This window comes from Aptenodytes patagonicus, chromosome 20 (genome assembly GCF_965638725.1).
Source record: "Aptenodytes patagonicus chromosome 20, bAptPat1.pri.cur, whole genome shotgun sequence".
Taxonomy (NCBI): Eukaryota; Metazoa; Chordata; class Aves; order Sphenisciformes; family Spheniscidae; genus Aptenodytes; species Aptenodytes patagonicus.
The window spans coordinates 2,659,099-2,686,198 of record NC_134968.1 but is presented as its reverse complement, the minus strand read 5'-3'; the positions used below and the strand labels follow the sequence as shown (position 1 = coordinate 2,686,198).

At 48.5% G+C, this 27,100-nt stretch overlaps 3 protein-coding genes across 5 annotated transcripts; all 3 read left to right on the top strand.

Moving 5' to 3' along the window:
• Positions 1 to 388: 388 nt before the first annotated feature.
• Positions 389 to 3,473, top strand: HOXB6 (homeobox B6). The gene is made up of 2 exons (XM_076356993.1): positions 389 to 1,063; positions 2,358 to 3,473. The coding sequence occupies exons 1-2, from the start codon at positions 655 to 657 to the stop codon at positions 2,615 to 2,617; spliced, it is 669 nt and encodes a 222-aa protein (XP_076213108.1). The 5' UTR covers positions 389 to 654; the 3' UTR covers positions 2,618 to 3,473.
• Positions 3,474 to 5,629: 2,156 nt separating this feature from the next.
• On the top strand, positions 5,630 to 8,416 carry HOXB5 (homeobox B5). Its single transcript, XM_076356605.1, has 2 exons — positions 5,630 to 6,318; positions 7,263 to 8,416. Exons 1-2 carry the CDS (start codon positions 5,769 to 5,771, stop codon positions 7,508 to 7,510), a joined length of 798 nt encoding a protein of 265 aa, XP_076212720.1. The 5' UTR covers positions 5,630 to 5,768; the 3' UTR covers positions 7,511 to 8,416.
• Positions 8,417 to 9,650: 1,234 nt separating this feature from the next.
• HOXB4 (homeobox B4) lies at positions 9,651 to 27,097 on the top strand. Of its 3 annotated transcripts, none has more exons than XM_076356992.1 (3): positions 9,651 to 9,777; positions 22,755 to 23,181; positions 23,954 to 24,658. In XM_076356992.1, exons 2-3 carry the CDS (start codon positions 22,761 to 22,763, stop codon positions 24,268 to 24,270), a joined length of 738 nt encoding a protein of 245 aa, XP_076213107.1. In that variant the 5' UTR covers positions 9,651 to 9,777; positions 22,755 to 22,760; the 3' UTR covers positions 24,271 to 24,658. The 3 variants fall into 3 exon arrangements, 2 of the variants coding, with proteins under 2 accessions (XP_076213107.1, XP_076213106.1); XM_076356991.1 differs by lacking the exon at positions 9,651 to 9,777 and adding an exon at positions 22,534 to 22,648; XR_012996900.1 differs by lacking the exons at positions 22,755 to 23,181; positions 23,954 to 24,658 and adding an exon at positions 27,041 to 27,097.
• The last annotated feature ends 3 nt before the right edge of the window (positions 27,098 to 27,100 follow it).

Sequence of the window (27,100 nt, the reverse complement as noted above, 5' to 3'; positions counted from 1 at the left end):
CCCGGCGGGATCTCCTCCTTGCAAAGTTCACACGCCCACACAAAAAACTTTTTTTCCTTTTTTTTCCGTTGTTTTGTTTTCTTTAGCTGTACCCAAGCACCCAGACATTTCAGGACGATTTGCAAACACCAGGGGTTAAAGTTTTCCGAATGCGAATAATTAACTTTCCCCCCCCACACTTACAACGGGTATCTGTATACGTTATATGTGTGTAAATATATATAGGCGCGCACACGCCATCCGCGCCGACGGGCTCTCGCACACCCCCGCGCTGAGCTCCGGGGGAGGGGGGGACGCGTTTATTTATTTATGAAGCTCCGAGCGCGCCGGGAATGTTTCTTTCGGCAGATATTATATATTTGGTTAAGGGGGTGCATTTCTGTTGTTTAAAAGGGAGGGAAAAGGGGGTGGATGGTTTGTTCTTGGGGTCCCTGGTGCAATCTCAGCTCCTCATGGGTGCTATTTTGCAACCTCAGGCGCCTGCTATTGGTCAGCCCATGATCAGATGGTTGTATTTCCTTGTGTCCCTCGCTGGCACCACGCCATCTCCCTTCAGCTAAAACCCAATCTCCGATATACTACTAATAGCTAAACCACTTGGACTATAAAACACAACAAATCATAAAGCCGGGAAAGGACGGCAGGCTCCTTCCAATGAGTTCTTATTTTGTCAACTCGACCTTCCCGGTGAGTCTGGCGGCGGGGCAGGAGCCCTTCCTGGGACAGATCCCGCTATATCCCTCGGGCTATGCGGATCCTTTGAGGCACTACCCCACCACCTATGGAGCCACGGGCGTCCAGGAGAAGGGCTATACCTCCTCTCCTTACTACCAGCAAAGCAACGGAGCCTACAGCCGCAGCTCCGCCTGTGACTATGGGGCCGGCGGGTTTTTCAGGGAGAAGGACCCTGCGTGCGCCCCCCCCAACCTGGACGAGGTGCCCTTCGCCCCCGAGCCGCGCAAGTCGGACTGCGCGCAGAGCAAAACTGTGTTCGGAGAGAGCGAGGAGCAAAAGTGTTCCGCCCCGGTTTACCCCTGGATGCAGCGGATGAACTCTTGCAATAGTGAGTTTACTCTTTTACAGAAATAAATACATCAATCTCCTCCCCCCCTTTCTTATTTGTTACCGCCAGAGAGAGAGAGCGAGCGAGCGAGGGAAGCAGGAATAAGGTTCACTTTAGAGCCCAAACTTCCAGCGGGGAAGTTAGGCGACACGAGAGGCTCCAACTTGCTCCTGACACGCACCAAAACTTCACGCCGCTGAAGTATTTTCTCCCAGCACCCCCCCAAGCTAAAAAGTTCGCCCCGTATTTAAACCCCAATACAGTATTTCCCCATTCCCCCCCCTTTTTTTTTTTTTTTTTTTGCACATTCCAGTTTGCGTGTCACTCAGCTACAACGATTTGTCTCTGTCTTTCCCCCACACGCGCAGGGGAGATATCTTTTCTAAATCAGATCTGGATGACTTTACACGCGCACGGACCCACACCCCCACGCAGCTCCCTCTCTCGCTGGCTACCCGATCTGGAGTTAAAGAATATAAAAGTGTTTAAATATTTGAAAGGAGAGGGCTACATTTTTAATGAAACATAATGAAAAGTCCGCCTGGGGAGAATTTTTTTCCCCCTGGTGATATATGACTTCTTTAAGTGCTGTTTCCTCAATCAGAAAAAAAAAAGGGGGGGGGGGGGGGAAGAAAAATAATAGAGGCTCACCACCCTCCTTCCCATGTTTAGATGCATTTGTTGCCTTTTAAGTTCCAAATTGATGTCCATTAGCGCAGGGACATAAAGTGTTGTGTCCTCTTTAATGTAGAGTTTGGGCAGATCGATTCACTTCATTATTGCTTAAATGCTCAGATCTATTACAGTTGCCGGTAGGGTGGAAAATAGCGAGGGCGGGCGGGGGGGGGGAGAACACCTTGCGATTTTTCATCCCGGAATAAGATAGATCTTGCCCTGTCTCCCCAGCCCTGCCTGCAGTCTGGCAAGTTCAGCATTAACCCTTCTGCCCCGCTGCCTGCGGCGCGGCTGCGGATCCTCCGCGGGTGCGGCCCGGCCAGGGAGCCTCCCTGCGCGCACGGAGGAGCTCCACCGCCTTGGGGTTTATTTTGGGGTTGGCCAAAGCCTTTGGAGGGCAGGGGAGCGGGCACACACCCCTCCGCACACAGCCGCGGTGCGGGGCGTAGCATCCCCGCGGATTACCCAGCATCTCCGCCGCTCCACTAAACCTCAGGGCTTTCCCCTCTTTTTCCTTTCCTCTCTCCCCCCCCCCCCCCGCCCCTTTCCTCCCCCCTTTTTTTTCCCCTATTTTTTTTTTCCTATTTTTTTCCTCTTCTTTTTTTTGCGGGTGTCACAGGTTCCTCCTTCGGGCCCAGCGGCCGCAGAGGCCGCCAGACCTACACCCGCTACCAGACGCTGGAGCTGGAGAAGGAATTTCACTTCAACCGCTACCTGACCCGGCGCCGGCGGATCGAGATCGCCCATTCCCTCTGCCTGACGGAGCGGCAGATCAAAATCTGGTTCCAGAACCGCAGGATGAAGTGGAAAAAAGAGAACAAATTGCTCAACTCCTCGCAACTGAGCGCGGAGGAGGAGGAGGAGAAAACGGCGGAGTGAAAGTATTATTTAAAACACACACAAAAAAAAAAAAAAAAAATAGAGGGAGTGAGTGAGTGTGTGTGAGAGCCGAGAGGATGAGGGGGGTGTGGGCTGGCTGCGAGGACAGGGAAAACCTGCACATTGGTGGGACAAGCCCTCTGCAGCAGCGGCAACAGCTAGAAAGTTTGGGCCACCAATGCCATGGACTCGTGTTCCCAGTGATCTGTCGTGTCCAGGAAAAAAAAAAAAAAAAAAAAAATCAGGCTTCTAGTTGCGTTTTTTAATTTTTTTTTTTTCCCCCTCCCTTCCTAGACCTCCCTCCCCTCCCACTCCACCCCCCGAAATGAAATAATAATAATGAAAAAGTGAAGAGAGAGAGAGAGAGAGAGAAGGAGGGAAAGAAAGGGAAAGAGAAAAGACAAAAAAAAAAAAGACTCCTACCCGTGTTTCTACCCTTGGTGTCACTGTTAGTAATCTGCTAACTCTTGTATTTAATGGAAGTGCTGCAATATATGTCATTTGGGGTGTTTATTGTCTTAATTTTGTAAAAATGTTTCATGCACGGTTGACATAGTTTTTTTTTTTTTAATTTTTCTTTTTTTTTTTTTTTTTTTTCCTCCTTTGGTAAATTAATCAAGCCCTGGGGTCTTTGTAATTAGTTTTTTGGGTTTTGTTTTTTTTTTTTTTTTTTTTGTTTGTTTTTTTAAAGGAAAATCTACTGAAAGAACGAGTACTACCTAAAAGGAATGCAAAAGCAACAACGACGACAACAAAAAGTTATATTTTATTAATTTTTGTACGTGTTGTGTTTGAAGTTTGTCTTAGGTATGAACATGGAATTCTCTAATAAAAACAAAGTCTGCGATCTCACGCACACCACCCTGTCATTATTATTACCATCTCTCCCTTTTCCAGGGGAACTTGCCATTCTTAAGGAGCAGAGGGTTGTAAAGAAAGCCTTGCTTCTCTCTGTATGACACTGTCTTCTAATCTGCAAGGACAAGCAACTCCAAGCACACGGAAGTTACAGTGGAGAGATAAATCTGGTTTTCCCTCTTTTTGTCTAATCTTAAATGGAAGACCTTTCACCAACAGTATTTCCTCGCTGACATGCTGCTTTAGTATCGCTCTTTTTTATTGTTACAGTACAAAGAGTTATGACGAAACGCTCTCCATATACATAATAAATCAAGGAAACAGGCAAAAATATGCTCTCATTTATCTACCAAAGATACCTAACATTTGCCTAGCATCTTTCAAACATCTGGTCCTTTACTTCATATCCCCAAATCAAAGTGAAGCGTATTGCAAAAAAGTCCAGATTTCAAGGGAATTCGCCCTGCGAAACGAGTAGCTTCTCAGCTCCAGGAATATAGCCTCCATTTCAGGGGGAAAAAAGGTGGAAACAAATCTCAGCTAGGTCTAATGAGCTCTTCTAAAAGAGTAGATTTTTATTTTCACTTGAAAGCGCTTTCAATGGCTCCTTTTGAGGGGCTGACTTTGCTCGGGACGGGATGGGGAACGTTTCTGCTCCGTACCCAAGAGGAATCCCGCGCATGCAAAGAGCAAACTTCTCCCGGGTTGGGGAATTAAACGAAAGGAAGTGCTTTTTCTGCCGGGGATGTAGGACTGGAAGCAAGCGACCAGCCCAGCCTATTTCGGATGCCGTTTGCTGCTGCTTCACAGGGGAAAACGCGTGTAACAGTATCTCCCGCCTCCCATCCCCTTTCCCCACTGCCCACCAGAAATACCTATGTATGAACGCATTCCCCCGTGCCACAAGCTGGTTTAATGTCAGTCACTTTTAAAATCAATTCATGCAGAAGCTTCACAGCTGTAGGACATTTACTATTATTGCCACGCTTTTCATTGCCCGTAATTATTATAAATTATATGTCACTTTCAATATGGCGCATAATTTCCAATGAGTTGCAGACAAGCATATGAAATTCCTAAACTGCCTTGGAGGAAAAAAAAAGAGAGAGAGAGAGAGAAAAGAGAAGAAGAAGAAGAAGAAGAAGAAGAAGGAAAAAAAAAAAGGAAGTCATGCTTAACAAAGCACAGCTCTTTCACAACGTTTTTACCAATTTCAGAGTGCTTTTGCTCCCCAATATTCCTTGCAGGTTAGCAAATGGAAAGGAAGAACAACGTAGCACAACGCTGTGTTCAAAGAGGACGTGAAACGCTCAGGAGCAAGAATATCCCAAAAGCAACGTTGTCAACCAGTTCCACCGGCTGGACTTTTCCTCCTTTTCCTTTATTTTCACCCCCCCCCCCCGCCTCCCCCCCTTCCCCCTCTTCCCTCCCTCCAGAATTAAGGTGCGACCGCATCGCTGGCTCCACGCTCAGCGGGCAAGAAACCTTGACTTTTCGGACAATAACCACGCGAAATAAACCCAAGAAGCCACGCTCCCCCCCCCCCCCCCTCGCCCCCGTAGCAGCTTCGCCTTGCGTGTGTGTGTGTGTGTGTGTCCCCCCCGGCAGTTATTAAACGAGAAGACCGCCCGGCCTCACAGCGACCCGACACCTCATCCCTCGCTGCCTCTCAAACTTCCCCGGCGGTGTTATAAAGGAAGAAATTAAGAGTTTAATAAAGAAAAGGAGCTGGGCGAGAAGACCCACGCGGGGAGCGCGGACACGCGAGCCGCGGCAGGATCCCCCCCCCCCCCCCTTTTAATCTCTGCCTTGATTTTTAGGAAGGAAAAGGAAAATAAAAGAGGGGGGGGTGCGGAGCTGAAGGCCGGCGGGGCCGGTTTTGGGGGTGCGGCCCGGCCCCCCCCCCCCCCCCTCCCGCCCCGCGGGCGCGGTGCGTCGCCCCCGCGCGGCCGGCAGGTGGCGCGCTCCGCCAAGGTGGGGGGCGAGCGCGGCGCCGGCGCGCCCGGGGATTTGGGGCGCCGCGCACCGACTTGGGCCTAAACGACTCCGCGATCGTCATTATTTGTAACCATAGAGCATGAATTACCTCTTGAGGTCATCAGTGAGAATTTACGACTGGTCAACAAAAGCACGTGATTCCCAAACGCACCCACACCCTCCCCCCATATTTGGCCGCATACATAGCAAAAACGAAGTACAGTGCATTGCTATAATTCATTAATACATCATAAATCGTCAAGCACAGGGTTATAACGACCACGAGCCACAAATCAAGCCCTCCAAAATAACCCAAATGAGCTCTTACTTTGTAAACTCGTTCTCAGGGCGCTACCCAAATGGCCCCGACTATCAGTTACTAAATTATGGGACCAGCAGTTCCATGAACGGTTCTTACAGAGATTCAAGCACCATGCATTCCAGCTCTTATGGCTACAACTACAATGGGATGGACCTTAGCATCAACCGCTCAGCCTCCTCTAGTCACTTTGGGGCTGTGGGGGAGAGCTCCCGCGGTTTCCCTTCTCCAGCTCAGGAGAGCAGGTTTAGACAGGCGTCTAGCTGCTCCTTATCTTCTCCCGACTCCCTTCCCTGCTCCAACAGCGAGAGCCATGGAGGCAAACCCGCCCCGTCCCCCTCCGACCAAGCTACTTCTGCCAGCACCACCAACACAAATTTCACAGAACTAGACGAGACCAGCGCGTCCTCGGGAGCCGACGAGGGCACTCCAATAAGCAGCAGCATCCCCCGAGCGCAGGCAGAGCCCATCGCAACCTCCACCGCAGCAACAGAAGGGCAGGCACCTCAGATATTCCCTTGGATGAGGAAACTTCACATTAGCCATGGTACAGCTACTTCTTTTTCCGTCGTTGTCGTTGTTGTTGTTTATTTTCGCACACCCCTCTCTTTTTCTCTTGTGTTGGTTTGGTTTTTTTTTTTGTCCCCCTTTTCCCTCCCCACCCCCCCACCCCACTCCCTTTTTTCCTCTCCTTCCTTTTATTCGGTGGAGGCGCTTTGATCAGAAACGCAGCTATTTATTGCTTTTGTATTTCTCGCTCTGATCGCTGCTTTAAAGCTGCCTCTGGCGCCTGGAGCGGGGGGGGGGGGGGGGGGGCGATTTTATTTTAGTTTCGCTATTCTTGCCGCGAAATGTGCGCTTATTTCAAGCTCTTAGCTCTATGTGGATGGTGGGAGAAGGTAATTTAAAAATTGAGGGAAGGGGGTGTTCCTTGGGGGGGGGGGGGGGAGAGGAAAGGAAAGAATTGACCATTAAAATGGCATTATATGCACAGATGGGTCTCTCGGCCCTTTCCTACTCTTATTTTGCTGGGTGTATTCTTGACAATCTGCTCTTGACAAAACCAAATTTGCCAGGAGATACACGGGGAATAGCGACCCCCCCCCCCCCCCCCCCGCCCCGGTTTTCTCCTGGAGAAAAGAAAGCAGCATTAAACCAGATGCCCCTGCAAACAGACCCAAAAACACCCGGGCAGAGGCGAAAAAGGGAGATTTCAAGATCTCGCTTCTCCAGTTAAACTCTGAATATCGAGTTGCGAGTGTCGGTTCTGGAGGGGCCAAGGGTGGGGGGTTTTACACGTGTCTGGGGGTGTGCGAGAAAGAGCGGGGGGGGGGGGCTGTTATTTGGGGAATAAGCAGCTTTCCTAGCTGCTCGAAGGCGGCGGATATTTTACCTCGGTCTTTTAAAAAAAAAAAAAAAATAGCCGTAAGGATAAGCAAAATCCTAGCAGAAAGCAAAAACCCAAACCCCGCTGTTGTCCGTGTTATTCAGACATGACTGGACCAGACGGTAAGAGGGCGAGGACAGCGTACACTCGCTACCAGACCCTGGAGTTGGAAAAGGAATTCCACTTCAATAGATATCTCACCCGCAGGAGGAGAATAGAGATCGCTCACGCTCTCTGCCTCTCCGAGCGCCAGATCAAAATCTGGTTCCAGAACAGGAGGATGAAATGGAAGAAGGATAATAAACTGAAAAGCATGAGCTTAGCCTCGGCGGGCAGCGCCTTTCAGCCATAAATTCTAGAGGAGGAATATCGAGGAAAGAAGAGGAGGCGAGAAAGAAATACGTAAATAAATAAATAAAGCGCCGCAGATCTTAGTTTTGGAGTACTGTACAGTGAGGCACCTTCTTTTCGGCATGTTGTTGATATTCTAAAACGACGCGTATGGTACCGTTATCCCAGGACTGAGCTCATGTCGTGTTCTCTTTGGGTTTGGGTTTTTTTTTTTTTAATTTTTTTTTAATTAAATTTTATTTCCAGATGCTCCTCATGCTCTTGTTGTTCTTATAAATGTACGTGTCCGTGCTCTCTTGATGCTTTCTGGAAAGCTAGCATGTTTTATGTGAGCCCTTTAAATGTTATAACTTATTTATAAATTGAGAACAGATACGATTGTTTGTTTATTTGTTGGTTGGGTTTTTTTTTCCCCTTTCCTGAGTTTACTGCTTTTGGGTGAGTTCTTCTCTGCCTAAGCTAAAATCGGGGGTTCCTGCACTACAGTCGCAGAAAAAAAATTACCTAAAAAACCAAACAAAAATGTAAAAAAAAAAAAAGAAAAAAAAAAGGAAAAAGCTCTTGTATCTTTCTGTCTTAAAATTGTCCAGTCTGTGTTTTAGTTCAAACTTCAGGCCAGGATTTCTAGTCCCAGGCTAATTCCGAGACGTACTCTTAGACGTGGGTAAACTTCACTATTAAAAAAAAAAATGTATAAAATCGGACCAACAATAGAGTGCTCTAATGTTTGTAAATACTAGAAATATTTCTGATGTGACTAATAGACGGTTTGTAGTGGGCAGAGTGAATGCAATGTTATGTGTAAAAATGGCATCTGTCATGTCTAGCTGCCTGTTAGTACTTTGCCAATAAGCTTTTTGTATTTGTTTGTAGCTTTACTTGAAGTCAAATAAACGTTTCTCCTATTCACAAAGGCTCCCAGTCGCACTTTATACACAACCTCTGAGACTCGCAGCACATGCTGAAGCCGGAGAGATGCCTGGCATGGAGCTGAGCCTGTGCTAGGAGCTCTCAGCAGAGCTGCAGCCCCTCCTGGGCAGCTCCCTGGGAGCTCAGAAACACCCGATATTCACATCAAATACGCCTCTGGCACCGCACGGGGAACAAACCGCAACCCTCCACGCCGCCCCAGACGCCGGCTCCCCAAAACCGACACAGACACCCCCCCCACCCCCACCCCCCCCTCACCCCACCGTATCAGACAAACTGGTTTCAAGCACTTCAAGTCGCAATAACCCGGTATAAACGCTTCCCCGGCAGATTTCCGTGCATTGCAGGAATCGCCAGACACAGCTATACACAGGCACAGGCACGACCTAAAAGCGAGAGGTATTTATAGCCACATATATGCCCGCGTAAAACCGTGTTCCGTAGAATTACAGACCTGTGTGTTCGTATAGATATATTTATTATATAGATACCTACAACATGTACATATAAAATACATTTCTCTGCGAAGCGGTACTCTCCCCGCTACCTCTCGCCCTCGGTTTTTTTGTGCTTGCTGCTTCTACCTCCTAATCTCTGCCTCGGCATGTAAAATAACAGCTCGCAGCTCTGCAACTACCGACGCTTACTACAACGAGTCATTTCGGCTGCAGACAATTTAACATCATCAAAGATGGCAAATGTTGCCATTTCGCTACCTAGGGAATCTAACAAGGCACGAGATCCTCCGGTTTAAAGTCGCTCGATCTGGCAAAACGCCACTGACATCTCTACAACACGGCTTAGGCTTTTTGTTCGTAGCAAGTAAAGTTGGAGCTTAAAACTTACCAAACTTAATCTCCCACTGTTTAGGTACTTCTTAAGTGATTTTGAGAGGGATGTGAAGTGGACTGTCAGATCCCAAACCATTTGCTCGCCTTCCCTTGATTTTTTTTTTCCTTTTTTTTTTTTTTTTTTTTTTTTTTTACCAATAGCAAACTATACCAAAAGTGGGTATGACATTTAGATGTCAAATGGATAGGGTTTTATCTAGAAGTTAGATCGTAAAAATCGCCCAGACCTCAGACAGATACCCCTCACTGGCTCTCAAAAGTCACGTGAGGTCCATAAAGTTAGTTTTATGGTTTTGGGGAGTTGACAATGTACAATATATTTCACATTCTCTAGAATGTTAAGTGACACTTTAACTGCTTGGTTTGGCTTGTAAGGGGCAGCAATGGGTGAGCACTTTTCCAGATGAGATAAACGTTGCAATTGCAGGGAACATGTTTTGCGGGTCCAGTTTTCAGTCCAGAGAGCCAATAGACTGGAGTCCTGAAAGTAAGTTCTTCTGAAATATTATCTGCTTAAACTATTTTAAAGGGTTGATATGGCTAAAGGCTGAGCGGGGAGGAAAGAGGGTCTGTCTCTCTTTCAGAGCTTTATTTCTCACTTTTAGAAGGTCCTAATTCTTACCCTCCCGAGAGCTGGAATTGCATTACATTTCCATCACAGCTTCGAGGCCCGCAAGTAAACTTTGTGGAAGCGGGAGAAATAGAAAAATCTGTAAAGATTCATTATCCTCGCAAGGCAAACGCCGTCCTGTCTTTGCCGGGGGACCTGTGTACTTCGGACAAAGTTTGTTTTTGTCCTTCGCCGTGTAAAAAGGCTATCGCTCGTTTATTGGAGGTGATTCGGTGTGGTTTATACTGCTCGCAAATAGCCACAAATCGGGCCCATGCCTTTGCATTTCAATTAGCGATATTCTGTCTGTGCTCTTCAGGTTGTTACCACCTTTTGATTTTCATTATTTTCACCTGCTTGCCAAAGAAATGCGTGCACTTTTTTTTTTTTTTTTCCTTTCGGCCTGTGTAGAGACCGGGTTGTGGGTTGTTGTTTTTTTTTTTTTTTTCCCCCAGGGCTTTTTTCTTTCTTTTTTTCTTTTTTTTTTTTTTTTTTCCTCTGGGGTTTCGGGTTTTTTTCCCCCAATAATACGAACGAGTGTCCTCATATTTCCGTAGTCCGTTTCTACCATATGGAGACACTGAGTGACCGCTGTTCTGTCTCCAGCCTGTCTTGAAGTGCTACAGAAAAATAATCAGAGAGGCTGCAGTTTGCATACGGACCCTCCAAACCTTATTGAACCCGCCGATATCGCACAGATTTCCTTCTCCCCCTCGAAGGGTGACATCGTTCTGGGAAAGGCAGGCAGCAGCCTTTTTCTTTGGGAAAATAAACAAGTTAGCGGGGAAGGGCAGGAGAACAGAGCCTGCCCCGGCTCGGGGGCGAGGGGCTGCGGCGGGGGCTGCGTCCCCCCGCTCCGGGGTGGGACGGGCAGGTGGCCCCGGCCGGAGGCTCCGGCTCCGCGGCCGCGCAGATAGAGCAAAAGAGAGCAAAGGAGAGCAGATAGAGCAAAAGGGAGCAAAATTAGAGCAGCCAGAGCGAAAGAGAGGGCGGGGGGGGGGGGGGGGGACACGACACGGACGGACACCCCCAACCCTGGAGAGGTTGCTTTTTTTGAAAGTCAAGTCGCCGCGTCTGCAGCGGAGGTGGGGGGACACTTCGTCCACACCTGAACCAACTCACATCTATTCCCCCTCCTCGCTCCTTACAAAAATTAACAAAAAAAAAAAGTTCAAAGCGGAGGTACTGGGGGGATGGGGGCTTTCTAGAATTTGGAGCAGTCACAAGCTTCCTTTTTTTTCCCCCCCCCCCCTCCTTTTTACGGTAAGACAACATTTGGTGGACACATGTCCGTCTCTTTTACACAAAGCAGAATGTCCCCCTTTAGCAGACTTTGGAGATTGCTTTTCCTTCCTTGGGCTGTTTTTCCTGTCCTGCTCCATGTGTCTCCCAATATCTTTGCTATCATCATTTGAACTTCTGGCTTCTCCCTGAGCAGTCAGAGGGTGGCCAGTGCAATCCTGAAAAACCTCTGCTCTGAAAACCTGTAAACACAAATGCAAAAGCTGGAAATTCGAGGGAGGGAAGCAGGGTGCGGGGAGCCTTTCCTATGCAGCAGACTGGTTTTATGCCGAACAGCCTCTCCCTAATCTCTGAGCGAGCTGGACGCCTGCTTTTCAGTTGGTAATAAAGATATTTTACGGGATCCTACAGGGCTTCAATGGCGTGGTCTTTAAAGGTGTATTTAGCCGCACAAACACGACAGGCTGCAGAGGGTTTGTCTACACGGGGTTAGAAACGCTTGGAGGAGAGGGGGTGTGGGGAGCGGTGTGTGATCGCGTTGGGGTGATGGCCTGCTCATTCTTTGCCCTTCTCATCTGTACTGGCGACTAGAAATGATTTCTACTGGTTCAAATGATAACGAGCGATTTAGGCAGGAAAAGTGACATCCCTTCGCCTTAATGTATGTCTGAAAATGTCACCGTACGTTCAAGGCATGCATGACCCACAGACACGGTGTTTCCAAAAGACATTCATCCCCCCATATATCCATAGATCCATCCATCCATCCATCCATCCATCCACCTCTTCCCCATCCATCATCTGCATCACTGTCCGATCCCCACTCGAAGATACTCTTTTTTTGTGTAGTCCCAGGCAAACTTTCCTTCCAAATTCACTCCGATCACAGGAGGCACGAGGTGGGTTTTTTTTTTTTCCTGAAGTACCACCGTTTCTAATCACTTGGTGTACGCAACGTGTTATTTCAAGGGGAAGAACAAGCAGACCAAGGGGACTTTGCGATGCAGTGTAGGTACAGGACATTGCAGCGAGGAGGAGATGCCTGTATGGGGGACAACAGGTAACCACCCTGTGCCACCCCCTTGATTTTAGCATCCTCGGCACGGGGATGGCACCGGCCCTGTGTCACAGCAAAGGAGCAGGCATTGCTGGCACAATAATATCACCCCCCCCTCCTTCCCATCGCCCCCCAGAAACCCTGTCCTCTCTGTCCACCAGAACTGCTTCTACCTGCAGCATGTACCATGGTTTGGGTTTTTTAATTTTTGTATTATTATTATTTTTACGAGCTGGGTTTTGGGGCTTTTCGAGGGTTTCCCCCCCCCCCCCCCCCCTTCATGGGCTTAACCTCCAGCTTCCTGTGAGGCATAAGGAGGTATCACTGGCTACCATTTTACAGCCTGGAAGGGGTCACAGGCTTAGCACAGGCTTCCCCCCCCCCCCCCCCCCGCCTCCATCCTTTAAAGAAAAAAAAAAATCTCCCTGTTGCTGGTGAAAAGGAAGTATAAGGAGAGTAAACAGGAAAACGGAGCTCTGACCGTGCAGGTAGGCGGGATTTTCCTTTGCATTTTTCATCGTTTCTCTCACTTTAATGGCATACATCAGACGTGGGACAATTAGTTCTTCTGCAGCTGTAGAAGACAGAATAAATACGAAACGCTTTAATGTCGGGTCTAAGAATATGGGGAATCTCTAGGACATGATTACTGCTTAGGGAGGGAAGTCTCTTTTTTTAAACCTGTTGTTGCGCGGACCTTTACGCCGTGACTCGGGGTACAGATGGGGAAAACCTCTGATTTAAGGACTCTCCCAAACAGTCTGGGGATGGCCTGGGTGGACTGGGGCTGTTTGCCCCCAATGTGCAAAGTCTGCCCGAGCCTGGAGGAGCCTTCCCTTGAGCTCACCTGGCTCACAGCACCTCTCACTTACTAAAAATGGGTGCAACCATATCCACTTTTGCCTTTTTTTTGCCCCCGTCATGTCTCTTTAGCCTCTCCCCATCCCTGAAGGTTTCCTATTTCGTTTAGTAAACAGTATCTAAACCTGGCTGGCACTTGGGGGGGGGGGGGGGAGGAACCAAACAAACCCAAAAGCGGTTATTTCTCACCCAAGACCCATCCCAGGCTCCACAGATTGGAAGAGCCGAGCTGAGCATCCGTATTAATCACAGCCCCCTTTCAAGCTGCCTTTTGGGGCATCTCCCCAGGGCCCCGTCCCAGGGCGGACGTGGGACCCCCATGCCCCGGCTGCTGCTGAAGGGCGAAGAAGATGAAGTTTCACCCGTAAAACACCCATTCGGTTCCCAGGTTCGCTCAGCAATAAATGGGGGCGGGGGGAGTGTTTGTGAGCGGCACGGAGAGGTTTGGGGAGCTGCAAAAGGCAGCTCGATGTTGCAATGCCGTTGTCAGGCCATCTTGAATGTCACGGCTTTATTTATTTTTATTCATTTTTTTGAAGGTTCCCCCCCCCCCCCCCCCAAGCGTTTGTGCATTTTAGACCTTCTTTGCTCACCGGGTGCGGCGTGACACAAATAAGATTTCCTTCCACCCAGGTTTTAAAAAACTCAACCAAGAAAGCAAGCAGACCAAACTAAAACCAAAACCAAAACAAAGAAACCCCACCAAAACCAAACTTCGCCAAGGTAACCTAGTTACAGATGTGTATGATGTCTTATTTTATTCAACAAAAAGTGATCAAAATCTGTTAAAGGATTTAATTAAGAGAATTAAATGAAAAGGAAGGGGCACAAATGAGTTGGAAAAAAGCGAAGCTATTCTAAACGATTAAATCGCCATTTTAACAGTATAATGGGGTTTGCATACTGAAAAGAGAAATCAGAGCTCATATCTCATCAATAATTCATAGGCAAGAGGGATCATTCCGAGGTCAGCAGACTTGTACAGCCCCGGCTCCTCTCTCGGAGGAGAGGGTGAGCATCGTATCACGACACAAGACGGACCCCGGGGGCTGCCGGGTCACCTTTTTAAGGAAAACATAAGCTCCAGGGATTCTTTTTCTTTCTTTCTTTCCTTTTTTCCTTCTTCTTTTTCTTTTTTTTTTTTCCTTTTTTTTTAATTTACCGAGTCCCCCTGCCCGGGTGTGTTGGTGACTGGCAGTAGGAGAGGGGGAGGGCTGGGGAAGGACTGGATGTGGTTCATATTGCTCCAATACAGACGCACACCAACAATGTGGTAATTATGCTTTTGAGAAGCCAAAGGGATCTCCTTTTTTTTTTTTTTTTTCCTCTTTTCCCTTGGCCACAAAAATGAAGGTCGGGAGGCTGCGGCTCCTTATCTGCCTTGGCGGGGAGGGGCTGGCGGCAGGGACGAGAAACTGCACTGCTCGGGCTGTAATTCCTGTATTTCATTCTCTTTAAAGGAAGAATCCGATTATTCACCTATTTATTTGCGATAGTCCTGTTAAATTACTCCAGCCTACACGCACCCACCCCGTGACCTCCCCGAGAAGGGGAAGCTTTCGAAGGAAACCAGCCCCTTCCCTCCAGCTCCGCTCCCCAAACCCCTTTCCCTCCCCCACAGCTGAATTTCAGGCTGAGCAATGGCTCTTTCTTCCCCCCAGCCCCAACCTCTTCCTTTTTTTTTTTTTTATTACACGTCCGACCCGAAGGGAAGGAGCTGACGGGATTATTTAAAATCCTCTTGATAAAGGTCTCTCCTCAATTAGGGAACCCGAAAAGGACTATTATGGGGTTTGGCTCCTCCTCTGGGGGTCCCTTTCCAGCCCTAGAATGGATTTAAGAATGAAATTTTCTTTCAGAGCGTGGCTATTTCGGCGTCTGAGCTGATTTTTTCCCATTCTTTCCTCTCCTAATGTTAAATAAATGGTATTTGGAAGGAGGTTGATGGCTTAACTCGAGAGGTGTCCACCCCGCGTGGTTTTTCCGTGTTCTGTTACCCTAAATAGCTTGAAAAAGAAACTATTTTGACAGCGAGCGTTGAAAGAATAAGACTAGTACGAGTTTTTTTCCCCCTTGATTTATCTCTTTTTAACATGTGTATGTATATACACGTATATATATATATATATATATACCCTTCAAGTCAAAACAAATTACAGCGCTGGGATTTTTTGTAAAGGGCGTTTGCTCGGCCGCAGATCAGGGCTCGGTTTATGTAGGGAGACTTTGCAAAACCGGGGCGGGTTTTGGGGGGGGCATTTGGGATGGAGCGGGGGGAACGGGCGACCCCGGGCAGGGGGATTCGGCGCAGCCGCCTCGCCTGTAACGTCCCCAAGCAGCCAGCAGAGCTCGCTTCAGACCAAGTTCACTGCCAGCAGGGACGGGCCGAGCCGGGCCGGGCTGGAGCGGGACCGGTCGCCCCGCAGCCCCGCGTCCCCCGGGGCTTCGGATCCCCCCGGGGCTCCGGCTCCCCCCGGGCGGCCGCGGCGCTGCTCGTCGCCGAGCTCCGGTGCTCCAAAAATAACCGTAGGAACACCTCCCTCTTTACCCCCCCCAAAATGGGGGTGGGTGTCAGAGCAGGCTAATTATCGCAGTCAACAACTCACCTAGGTGAAATCCCAAATAAAAGAGAAACAAGGCAATGCAGCTGTGGTTCAAGGCTTTCCCCCCCCCCTCCTGTTCTTTTAAATATTAAAGGAGGGGGGGGAGCAAAAGGGAAAAAAAAAATCAACGGTCTAAGACAGCAACGGGTGAGCTGGGGGTAAACACCTAATGTTTGCAGAGCTCTGATTTTTTTTTGTTCCCCCCTGGGAAAAAAAAAAAAAATCACGAAGAAATGTCCAGTTTGGGTTTTTTTTTTCTCTTTTTTTTTTAAAGTAAAATACATAAAATAGGGAAATCAGCGCCGCGTTAGTTTCCAGAGACGTAGACGGTAACTCTGGTCTTGGGGGGCTTGTTAGTACAGCATTATAGCCCGAGGGGTCAAAAAGTTGAGGGTCAAAAGTTTACGCTGTGCGTGACTCAGTCTTGTGTATAACCCTGATAGACTGATGTCAGTGTGAAAAAAAAAAAAGAGAGAGAGAGAGAGAAAGAAAGCGGGGAGGGGGGCGAGGTGGGAGGAAGAGTCTCCGCTGATGGGCAGAGATGGGAGAAGACGATAGCGAGGTGGGAGCGACCTTCAGCCTCCAGCCGGAGAGGCAGGAGGGGGAAGAAAGAGGGCTGCAGGATTTGGGGCGGGATGTCGGTAGAAAATAAGGTAGATTGATTTGGGTCTCCCGTGAGGAAACGCCGAGCGACTTCGTAGTATTTTTCTAAGATAACCCCTGAAACGCTATTTGGAGTCGAATTAACAGAATATAGGGGGAAATGCATTTATTAAATCCAATTACGTGGAGGTCCCTCTAGGATATTAACGCGAGCAGTTAAAAAATAATTTTCATTCCGGCGTCAATTTTGTTTGGATAGGGTTTAAATTATACTGAAAAAAAAAAGGGGGGGGGGGGGGGGGGAAGGTCTGACACGGTTGGTGAAAACGTGTTCTAACATCTTTACTTGGAAACGCTTCCCAAACCCTTGGAGAGGTGCCTGTCCCCCGCCTCCCCCGGGCGCCGGAGCCCCAGCGCCAAACATTTTGTAAAACGTCCTCGGTCTGAGTGCAAATACTCGTCCAAAAAAATAAAAGAATTGCACGACATGATGCCCATGGTTTACTCTTTGCATTTCTACCTTAATCGCAGGAAATCTAGAATAATGATATATAGGCAAAGTCAACGGACTGGTGGCTTTAAAAAATTCAACGTGTGCATGTAAAGGCGCTTTTAAGTGCCCGTTTCGTCGCTCGGTCCGGTTAAAGTAGCTAATTTTGTTTTGCAGCACGCTTTCCGTCGGAATTTGAATGAAATGTTTTATATTTCTTGCTTGAAATGTGACTCCACTCTGGTCATTGCAACAGTTTAATGAACTGATATAATAAATATTTCCCTTGGCATTTCAAAGTTATTTCTACGCTGCCAGACTTTGAACCCTCCAAACTCTAAATATTATTTGCACTGGGACTGGGGAAGATCTTTTCAATAGCTTCTTAAGCAAACAGTCGTAGCAAGGCAAACTCTTCTGGAAAAAAAAAAATAAAAAAAAGAAAGCCCTGCAAATTTGCTTTTATTTTCCCCTCGGCTTTTAAATATTTTCAGTGACTAAATACTTACAACAAGGGTCATTTTTCTTGGAAGAGAAAGAGAGAATATTAGAGCCCTGGGAAAGGCATTCTGGAAAATCCATTTGCTTTCCCGATGCGGATATATTCACGGAGTAGGTGAAATTCAAGAGAACGTAAGGCGTTTTGTTTCGCGTGATAAGGCTCGGGTTTAATTAATTGCCATGAATTTGCTTGGTATTTATAAAATATCACTGTATAAGGGCTACCGTTTAGTTGTAACTTGGGTGATCCATCTCTTCGCCCTTGTAATTACTATACTTATCTCTCTAGAACAGTCATTTCTACTCCAGGTTTATAGAACAGGTAATGGATAATAAAGGCCATTTGTTTTCGGGATATTAAAACAAGCAGGTATAATTTCACGGCAATAAAAGAAAAACCCCACCTCCCAACTTTCCTTATAATATTCACTCCTACATCATAACGTTTAACTTTCAATTTAGGGACGCGAGGCTGCGTGTTCACTTGAAACGGGTTCATTTGGAGAGAGGGAAGGGGGGAGAGCGAGCGAGGGAGGGAGGGAGGGAGGGGAGGGGAGAGGGAGGAAATTAAAGGTATCATTTTCAAGGATATTTCTAATTTATCTCCCTTGCTCGGGACGGACTCGGCTTGGCCCGGGGGTGAGGGTCTCCGAGTGCCGGCCAGGCGCTGCAAACACGATTCAGGGTGCGTTTTCCTTCTTGGTTTGTTGTTGTTGTTGTTGTTTTTGTTTTTCCCTACCGGACAATCAGTTGACTGCGCTTTTTAATCCCGAGTTTCTTTCCAAATGATCTCTTTACCGCGGGGAGAAACGCGGGGTTGGAGCCGGCGGTGTAAACGCGGGGGTAAATGGCGAACCCCCGCAGCCCCCGCGCAGGGATGCTCACCCCGTCCCTGCCAGCGCTCCCCGCTCGCTGCTTCACCGTTTTTAGGTGAAAATATGATTTTTTTTTTTTTTTCCATTAGAAACGAAAAGGGTACGCAAGGCTGGCTGGGAAACCACGCAAGGCTTAAATCTTCGTTTCCCCGTTGCAAAACAGGTGTGGGCTAATTCCCACCTAACCCTGCAGCCACCTCGGGCACGTTCGCACGGCTCGGCTGCAGTCGAGGCGCCTTATTCAAAGTTCTGCCCTAAAGAAGCCCCTCAGACCCCCAGCGCTCCCCGTTTGCTGGGGGAGAAATCCCAGTTTAACACGCGAACCCGAAAGGTTTGCGCTTCCGAAAGGGGGGGGGGGGATGATAAAATTAAAATTAAAAAAATCCCCATCCTCGTTGCCGCCGGACTCGAGAGCGGGATCTCCGGGGGAGAGGGGAATATACCCGGAGGGGGGGGGGGGAATTAATAATAAAAAAAAAGCCCTAAAAATGGCAGCGCGGAGCGGGGCTGGGGGGGCGCGGAGCGGCGCGGAGGGAGCGCGGCGCGGGGTGAACCGCGGGTCAGCGCGGCTCTCGGCGGCCGCCGCGCTGCGGACACGCCTCGCTGTTTAACAAAGACTGACAAACTATGAGATTAATACCAAAACTTGCGGGTTTCCCACCCCAAAATGCTCAGAGGGCCTCCTGGCGCTGCCGGGAGCAGTTCCGCTCGCCTTTACGGACAATAGTGGTTTATACTGGGGGAGAGGGGGAGGGGGCACCAACAAACCCCACCAAAAAAAAAAAAAACCCAACAACCAACAACCCCAAGAAGAAGAAGAAGGAGAGAGGGAAATTAGTGTTCTTATCCAGAAATAATCTCATGGCAAAAGCAACACGGGGGGAGAGAGAGCAGAATAGCCCAGGCTGGATTGGGGAGGGGGGCGCGGGGTGGGGGTGGGGGGTGTCTGTAGGATTCCGCCTGCAAAACCTTTCCAGGTTTTGAGGGAGCGTCCTAAACCCCTCGGGGATTACTCCGAGGAAAGGACCCGCGTTTTGCCAAGGTAGGTACCGCTGTCGGCGTTACACCTGGGCGGTGCGGCGGGGCTTGGGGGGGGGGGGGGGGGGGGGAAGGCACCCCCCGCTTAGTGCCCCCTCTTTTGAGGGCAGAGGCGACCAAAGAGGCGCTCAGCATCAGGAGCGGTTTAATAGCCGTCGTCCCCCCCCCCCCTCCCCCCCCCGCGCTGGCAGGTGCCTTTGGGAGGCTTTTGGGGAGGGTTGGGGGCTCCCCCGGCCCCCCCTTTGGGGGGGGAGGGAGGAACAGGTCGGGGAGCCCGGGGGAACACCACCCCCCCCCCCCCCCATTTCCCGACTGAGGTTGCTTTGAAATGGAAAAGAGCCCGGGCGAAATTTGCTGTGAGAAACTTCCGCGACGTGGGGCGGTTTCCCAGCGAAAGGGAGAAAGGTGTGCGGGGCGGGGGGGGGGGGAGGCAGAGAGGGGCTGCCTTTAATTTGGGATCAGAGGCGGCGAGGGGGAGATTTCTTGGAGGTGTGGTGGGGGGAAGATTTCTGGTAAACGCTAGGGGTGCTGGTTTGCTAGCACCGAACCCCTTGTGTCATTGGGAAGGAAAATTAAAACCGATTTTTTCTTTTCTTTTTTTTTTTTTTTTTTAAAGGATGTGGGAGGGGGTTAAAAATACGGCACAGGCCTAGTTATTGCTGTTGAGGCTCCTCTCCTCGGTTAGGAGACCGCTACGGTACCGGCCGCGAGGAAATACACTGAAATAAATGGGAGAGGGGATTGGGAAGGGGGAATAAAATTTAAGAAGGGGGGAAAAAAAAAAAAAGAAGAGAGAGCTCTAATGGGATTGGCTCTGTAGAATTATTTTATGGCATCCATCTACACGTTGTACAAGCAGATTTGATTTGGCTTTTTACTTTTACGGAAGGTTTTAGAGGGGAAGGTAAATTTTAGAGTTGCTTGTCTGCTCCCCAGCGAAGTGGAGGCGCTGGTTTGGGGCGGTGGGAAACTCTCTGCTCCGGGCAAAAGGCGTCTTCGCTTTGCTCTGCGTCTTCTGCTGGAAACCTGGGTTTTCTTTAGGCGTGTAAAATGGTTTGGGGATTGTCCTAGGTGCGATTGGGCTTATTTCTTAAAATAGGTCTTCGTTTTTCTCTTTATCTGGGAATTATACGTTTTATCAGGAAAACCGACTATTCACCTTAAAGTACCTGAAAAATCTCGGGGCATCATCTGTCCGGGAAAACTGCGGGACGTGCATTCGCGGCCGTAACTATTTTTCGTTAGGTAAAACGCAGGAGTCTGTGAAATATATTTAAGATAATTTTCAGGAATTTTAATGTAGGGGAAACGCAGCTTTTCTCCGATAGCCTCTCTGCTGTGGCGTTTAAATGCAATTAATTCGGGAGATACTTGACCAAAAAACGCTCTGCCTTTTGAAATACAAAAAAAAAAAAAAAGGGGGGGGGGGAGAGGATGCTATACTTTTAATCTCTTGGGCAACTGTAATTTTAAACGAAATCTCAACATGATGCTACCCTCATTAGTTCCGAATGAAGGTTCATTACCTAGACAGTATGAATATTTTATTGCTTTATATCCCTTTTTCGGAAATGAAACGCCTTTGATCTTTTTCTCGGGTTGTAAAAAGAATTGCCTGTCATTAAAAAAAAAAAAAACCTGTCGTCCCATCTGCCTTTACATTCTGTATTTCTTTTCATCTGTTTCTTTCCTTTTTTTTATAATTTATCCGCACACGCCCGTATAAACCCAAACCTTGGTTGACCTCCAAGAACGAAAAATGGATGAAATCTTGGCGCTGCGTCTCAGAGAGTAATTACGAGGGTTTCAGGATGGAGCGGGACGGAGCTACGGCATTTTGCTTTTAAACGACGATTATTTGGATTCGTTGCGCGTCTGCACTTACATATTCAGTCCAGGAGCTGATTTTTTTTTTGTTTTTTAGCACAGCGGTAAAACGATGCGGGAGGGATGGAGGGGAAGGTGGAAAAGTTCTAGTTTTTCTAACCTAGCGTCAGCTCTTCGGATACCGAGTTGGTGCTTTAATTAATCGTCTTTCCTCTGAAGGGTGAATCTTTTAACCGTCTTTAGATTAATTCTTGATCTCTCGAGCCACAAAACTTCCCCCCGCCCCCCTTCCCCAGAAGATAATTATGGCGGTAGGCGAAGATCTCTGACCAAGGAGGATGCATCTGTCTTCTATATGTACCCTGTAGATCCGAATTTGTGTAAAGGAAGTTGGGTCACAAATTCGTATCTAGGGGAATATGTAGTTGACACAAACACTACAGGTCACAGTCCCAGAAGGCATTTAAAAAAAAAAAAAAACAAACCCAAAAAAGCCACCCACAGCCCCAGAACCCTAAATAAAAGGGTGGAAACAAGGTCTTAACCAGAAAACCGTTTTATAGCCGAAAAGAAATACTTTGGATTTGACCTTAGCTCAACTCCAGCGCTCCTGCGATAAACTTTATCATCACTTCGAGATAAAATCTGAGCTGGGAGGCGGGGGGGGGGGGTGTCAGGGGCGTTATTACCGCGATTCGAGAGCCCGGGTCCCGCTATCGCTTTAGTTTGTGTAATCTCAGCACTGACACCGAAAAACCTACTGCTCGCTTTCCTGCGGCTCGCGAGGAGCTCATTGCGCGTTTCGGGTTAAACACGAATTTGAGGAATTAGGGGCGGCTTTTGAAAGGCTGCTGGTTCGCTCCGGCTTTTAAAGCGTCTTTATTACAAGAAGGGCGAGGCGAAGATGCATTAGGACTTGGGCTAATTCGCTTTTGTAATTGTTCATCAAGTCCTTGATTTCTTGCTTGGCGGACGGGCTCCTTTTTTCCATCGGTGCGTGGGAAAACGGTCAATCTCAGAGCAGAGCTAAATGTGATTTAGGAGACCGGGTACCCCGAATTAGCTGATGAATTTCTTATCGATCCCAAAGCAGCCCTATTCATCTCTGCCAGGCTCGGGCGCAGTGTCCCCTCCCGTATCACCTTAGCAGGGAATGAGATGCAACCGCCAGCCCGGAGGGACCGCCATGGATCATGTGCCGGGGCAGCGGCTGTGAGCCGCGGCCCCGAACCCCCTGAAAAATCATGCTTCGCCCTCTCTTTTAATCGCTTTTTTTTTTGCTTTTTTTGCTTTTGGGGGGCGGGGGGGAATTTCATTTTTTCCCACACCCCCCCCCCTTCCCCCCGGTTCCCCCCCCGCCCCGAGCCAGGACACACCCCCGAGGGGTGTGGGCCGGCGTTGGGGGGGGGGGGTTGGTTGGGGGGGGGGCCGGTTCTCGCCCACGGGGCGCTGCGGAGCCCGGGGCCGGCGGGGCCCGGCGGCGCCGGGGCCGGGGGCGGCCGGAGGGGAGCGGGCGCCCCCGGCCGCCTCCCCGGGGATGCTCGGGGCCCCGGGAGAGCCCGGGCTGGGCAGATTTCCTTATCCGGGGATCGCAGGGCACCTCGCCATTGGCCCGCGCTGTCACATGGACTCCAACTTTGTTCACTTGACAGTAAGTAGGAGGGTTTCACGAAACAGGAAAACGAGGAAAGGGGGGGACAGGAATAAATTTTAGGAGAGAGATATATATTTTTTTTTTTCGTGTGTGCAATTCTAAGAAATTAATGGCCATGAGCTCGTTTTTGATCAACTCCAACTATGTGGACCCCAAGTTCCCACCCTGTGAAGAGTATTCCCACAGCGATTACCTTCCCAATCACTCGCCGGAATATTACAGCAGCCAGAGGCGAGAGAGCACTTTCCAACATGAAGCGATGTACCAGCCGCGGTCAGCCTGCAAGGAGCAGCTCTACTCGTCCTGTCAGAGCTCCGGCCACCAAGCAGCGGTGTTATCCCCCCGGGGTCATGTCCATCCTCCGGCCGGACTGCAGAGCCACCTCTCTGAGCCAAACCATCCCTGCGAGCCGGTCACCCCCAGCCCACCACCCTCCTGCAGCCAAAACTCTCTGAACCAAAGCCCTTCCGATTCCTCTTGCAAAGAGCCGGTAGTTTACCCCTGGATGAAAAAAGTCCATGTAAGCACGGGTAAGTGAACTAAAGTGGCTTTGCTTTATACTAAGTAGCACCTCAAAGTCTTGTAGAAATCTTATTGCACCAGTTGTAAAATAACCATTCGTGGAGATTTACGATCGCCTGTTTGCAGAGCGGTATAATTACATCCTCCATAAATTTTTATTGCTCTGCTTGGCCATGTGCCTTTGAAGTCTCTGTTACCATCCTCCTCCGATTTCTTGCAGGCTACTTTTTTTATGGCTGTTGAATCTTCATAAGTTAAGTTTTATGTTTTCGTAATTTGTATTTAAGTGGCGGGTTGAGTAAACTTTTACTATTTTCCCTCCTCCCCCCCCTTTCTTTTTTTTTTTTTAGCGTGATATTTATCAAAAAGGAGTGCCTGTGTTTGCCTGTTTGCATGTGTGTAGGGGGAACTTTAAAGATTTGGGGATAATAGAGTGATGCTCAAGTAGAGGTGTGTATATATATGTGTATATACACACGCAGAGGGCATGGAAAATGTGTCTAGGGGACCTTGTAAAAACGTTTAGACAGGAATACACGTCAAGCAGCGAGGATGGAGGTGGAGATTTGGAGATAGGTTCTGCGTATATTTTTAGACGGTTTGCGGTGTATTTTTTTGAGTATATCCCCCCGCCAAAAGAATGTGTGATGCTTTTGGGGGGGGAAAGGACCCATTAAAGGAACAGCTCAGTAATTCTTCTTCTGCTCTTTTTTTTTTTTTCCTCCCCCTTTTTCTTTTTTTTTTTTTCCTTTTTCTTTTTCCTCCTTTGTGTTTGTTCAGTAAACCCCAATTACTCAGGAGGGGAACCGAAACGCTCCCGCACAGCCTACACCAGGCAGCAAGTCCTGGAGCTGGAGAAGGAATTTCACTATAACCGCTATCTCACCCGGAGGCGCAGGGTCGAGATCGCCCATTCCCTCTGCCTCTCCGAGCGCCAGATCAAAATCTGGTTCCAGAACAGGAGGATGAAATGGAAAAAAGATCACAAGTTACCAAATACCAAGATCAGGTCTAATTCTTCCAGCTCCTCTGCCAGCCTGCAGATCCCACAAGGAGGATCTCAGACCCGATCCCATGGACCAGCCACCAGCCTATAACTATTCCTCGGATGGATGGATGGAGTGTGCGTGTTTGTGGGTGTGAGTTTGTGTGTGTGGAGGGGACACATGATAATTTTTTTTTTGTTTCTCCTAAATGCTCCAAGAAGCGAGGGAAGGAGGGGTGCTCTTTATTTATAGGGGGAACAGAGGGAGACTCAGCTGCAACAAAGCAGAGCTGTGCTGTTGTGCCTCTCTTCCATTAAAAGAAGGCTGTAGATAGTAGTTTTCAGATTTGGCTAAGATGGATCCTTGTTTCATCTTTAATCACGCCAAGCTCTGCCCCATTTGTCATGTTTACTCTCCCGTACAAAGGATGGACCTTATGTCTGCTATTACCTCGACAACCAGCGCTCACTTTAATAAATGAGGCTCAGTTTCTTCACGACGAACTGGATTTTCTCTTCTCCCCCCCCCTCCCCCCCCCCCGCTTCTTTTTTTCCTCCTCTTTTTCTTTTCTCGCCTACCAGCCACAAACGGAAAGTTTCTGTCCCGCCATCCCAAAGACGCGGCGGTTCTGGCACGGCCCTGCGACGGAGAACAAAACAAAACAAAACAAACCAAACCAAACAACAAACCAACAAACACAACCAAAATCCCCGCCGGGCACGGACCGTGGGGAGCGGGGGGGGGGGGGGGGGGGGGGGGGATCTCGGACACTGCGCTGGTCGTGCGTGGGAGGGGGGGGGTGGGGGGAACCTCGGGAAAAAAAAAATAAGGTCAGGTGGGTGGTGGACAAAGAAAGCGAGAGGACGGAGAGTGATGTAGGACCCCCCCCCCCCCCCCGGGCAGGTTAATTGTGAGTCTGGGAAAGGGGGGGGGGCGGGAGGGGGGGAGGGGAAAGCGAGGGGTTTAGCTTAGAAACTGGGCGATAGACAGTGGCACCTGAATTCACCCCCGCAGCCCGGGGTGAGGGGTGGGCGGGGGGGGGGGGGGAGCGCCTCTCCCGCTGTCCAGCCCCGTTTTGTACTGAAAATGTGAATTGCGGAGGGAGGGGTGAGGGCTCGCCCCTCTTGGGGTGAGCACGGGGTGAGGCAGGGGTTTGGCGAGGCTCCCCCCGACACCCCGCCCGGCCCGGCCGCCTCCACACACCCGCCCCCCCTCCCCCCTTTGTCCTTCGTGGTGTCCAGGATTACCTGTAAATAGCAGAGAAAAGGAACAAAAAAAAAAAAAAAGCGCAATTGGAAATAAATTTTTTCATTGTGACTCTGACCCTGCGTGTTTTTGGTTGTTTTTTTTGGGGGGGGGGGCGTTGTCTTTTTATTCTGGTGAGAAAGAATACCTGTTTTAAAGAAATTAATTAAACAGCGCGTTTCTTTTTTACAGGGATGTCTGTTGTCAGTGGCACAGCCTCAACTCCCTAATGAAAACAAAAGATGTTTGACTATAGGGTATATCAGCCTTAAGTACTGCTAAGCCTTACATATTATGATTTATTTGTTCTAAGCATATATTAATATGCTTTTCCCAAACTGGGCTCAGACAAAACAGAGGTAGTCATTAGCGCTTTGCTTTGCTGTAAGGAATGGATGTAGCCTCGTATTTCTCTAGAGAGACTTCTCGATTTAGAGGGGGGGGGGGGAAAATTCTCCTTCTCCAAGGTAGTTAATGCATTAATGAGTCTAATTTTTGCACAGATGTTTCTCGGTGTTTGCAGGTTTTCTGTGTATTTTTATATTACAAAGGAGCTGGCTCCTGCGATAGCTCATAGCCTGACAAGCAAATAGATAATCAAGAAGACAAATGGCTTCTTTTGTGAGCCGCAGCTCTTGTATTAATTTTCATTTTCTTTCTCATAGAAAGTATCGAAAATACTGTTCAGGACGAAATAACATTCCAGTTCTAAGTTACAAATATATATAGAAAAAAGACTATTGTGCGCAGAGGGGTCCGCAGGGGGAGAAGCCTCCGCACCAGCTGAAGAAAATAATCATTTTCTTATACTCGCCTCTAAAAAAAATAATGGCTTTTGCTTATTTGTTCAATGTTCACGGAATTCTCCGAGACCCCCCAGCAGGACCGAAATATTCGCCCGCGTTATTCAGAAACAAAGGCAGGGCTTGAAATATTTAAAGCCAGAGCGTGTTTACGGGTTATTCCTTTCGTCGTAGTAAGTCACCGCACGACCACCTTGCGAATAAAGTCTCCCCAGGACCCCCCCTGCCCCCAGCTCAGACAAAGGGCCGTTAGATTTTCCTTTCTATTGACACTTTAATACTTTAAAATAATATTAATGCAGTCACATGGTACCGATCCGTTACACGCTCTGATGTAGAAGAAATGGATTTATGGATGTATTTTGGGTTAACTATCGCGTTTTTAGAGGTAGCAACTGCAAACCTTTAAAGTTTCTTTTTTTTTTTCCCCCCCAGGGAGGGTGGCAAGGGCTGTATTTTATTGTAATGCCCGAGGTTGGGGTGTTTTGTTGTTGTTGTTGCATTTTATTTTACGTTTCTCTCTTTGATCTGCTGGGGTTGTAAAGAGGGTGTTATTTTCAAGATAGTGCTTCTAAGAACGGCAAAAAATCGTTCTTTTTTTAAAAAAAAAAAAAAAAGCATATGCTTCCAGGAATGCGGGGTCTATAGAAGCAAATCAAAGCTGGAAAGTATGAATAGAATAGAAGGGGGAGAAAAGAAGATTTCTATAGGACCTAAAAGTTCACAGCCATTATAAGCAGACAGAAGCCAAGAAAAATGCGAGAATTATACAGAAAATCATTAATCACTTCTTTTCTTTAAATACTTATCCTTTTCCCATTGTTATTCAACAGCAAATCTCCGCAGACCGTCTGTTGGGAAAAAAGCACCCGGAGTCCTACAAGAATCTTCAG

What these genes read in the sequence shown, in the direction of transcription:
- HOXB4 (XM_076356991.1), top strand. Translation starts at nt 22,535, where the DNA reads ATGCTCGGGGCCCCGGGAGAGCCCGGGCTGGGCAGATTTCCTTATCCG. An exon ending in CCAACTTTGTTCACTTGACA is followed by an intron (nt 22,649 to 22,754) that starts GTAAGTAGGAGG and finishes TGCAATTCTAAG; the next exon opens with AAATTAATGGCCATGAGCTC. An exon ending in AAAAGTCCATGTAAGCACGG is followed by an intron (nt 23,182 to 23,953) that starts GTAAGTGAACTA and finishes GTGTTTGTTCAG; the next exon opens with TAAACCCCAATTACTCAGGA.
- HOXB5 (XM_076356605.1), top strand. Translation starts at nt 5,769, where the DNA reads ATGAGCTCTTACTTTGTAAACTCGTTCTCAGGGCGCTACCCAAATGGC. An exon ending in GAAACTTCACATTAGCCATG is followed by an intron (nt 6,319 to 7,262) that starts GTACAGCTACTT and finishes CGTGTTATTCAG; the next exon opens with ACATGACTGGACCAGACGGT.
- HOXB6 (XM_076356993.1), top strand. Translation starts at nt 655, where the DNA reads ATGAGTTCTTATTTTGTCAACTCGACCTTCCCGGTGAGTCTGGCGGCG. An exon ending in GCGGATGAACTCTTGCAATA is followed by an intron (nt 1,064 to 2,357) that starts GTGAGTTTACTC and finishes CGGGTGTCACAG; the next exon opens with GTTCCTCCTTCGGGCCCAGC.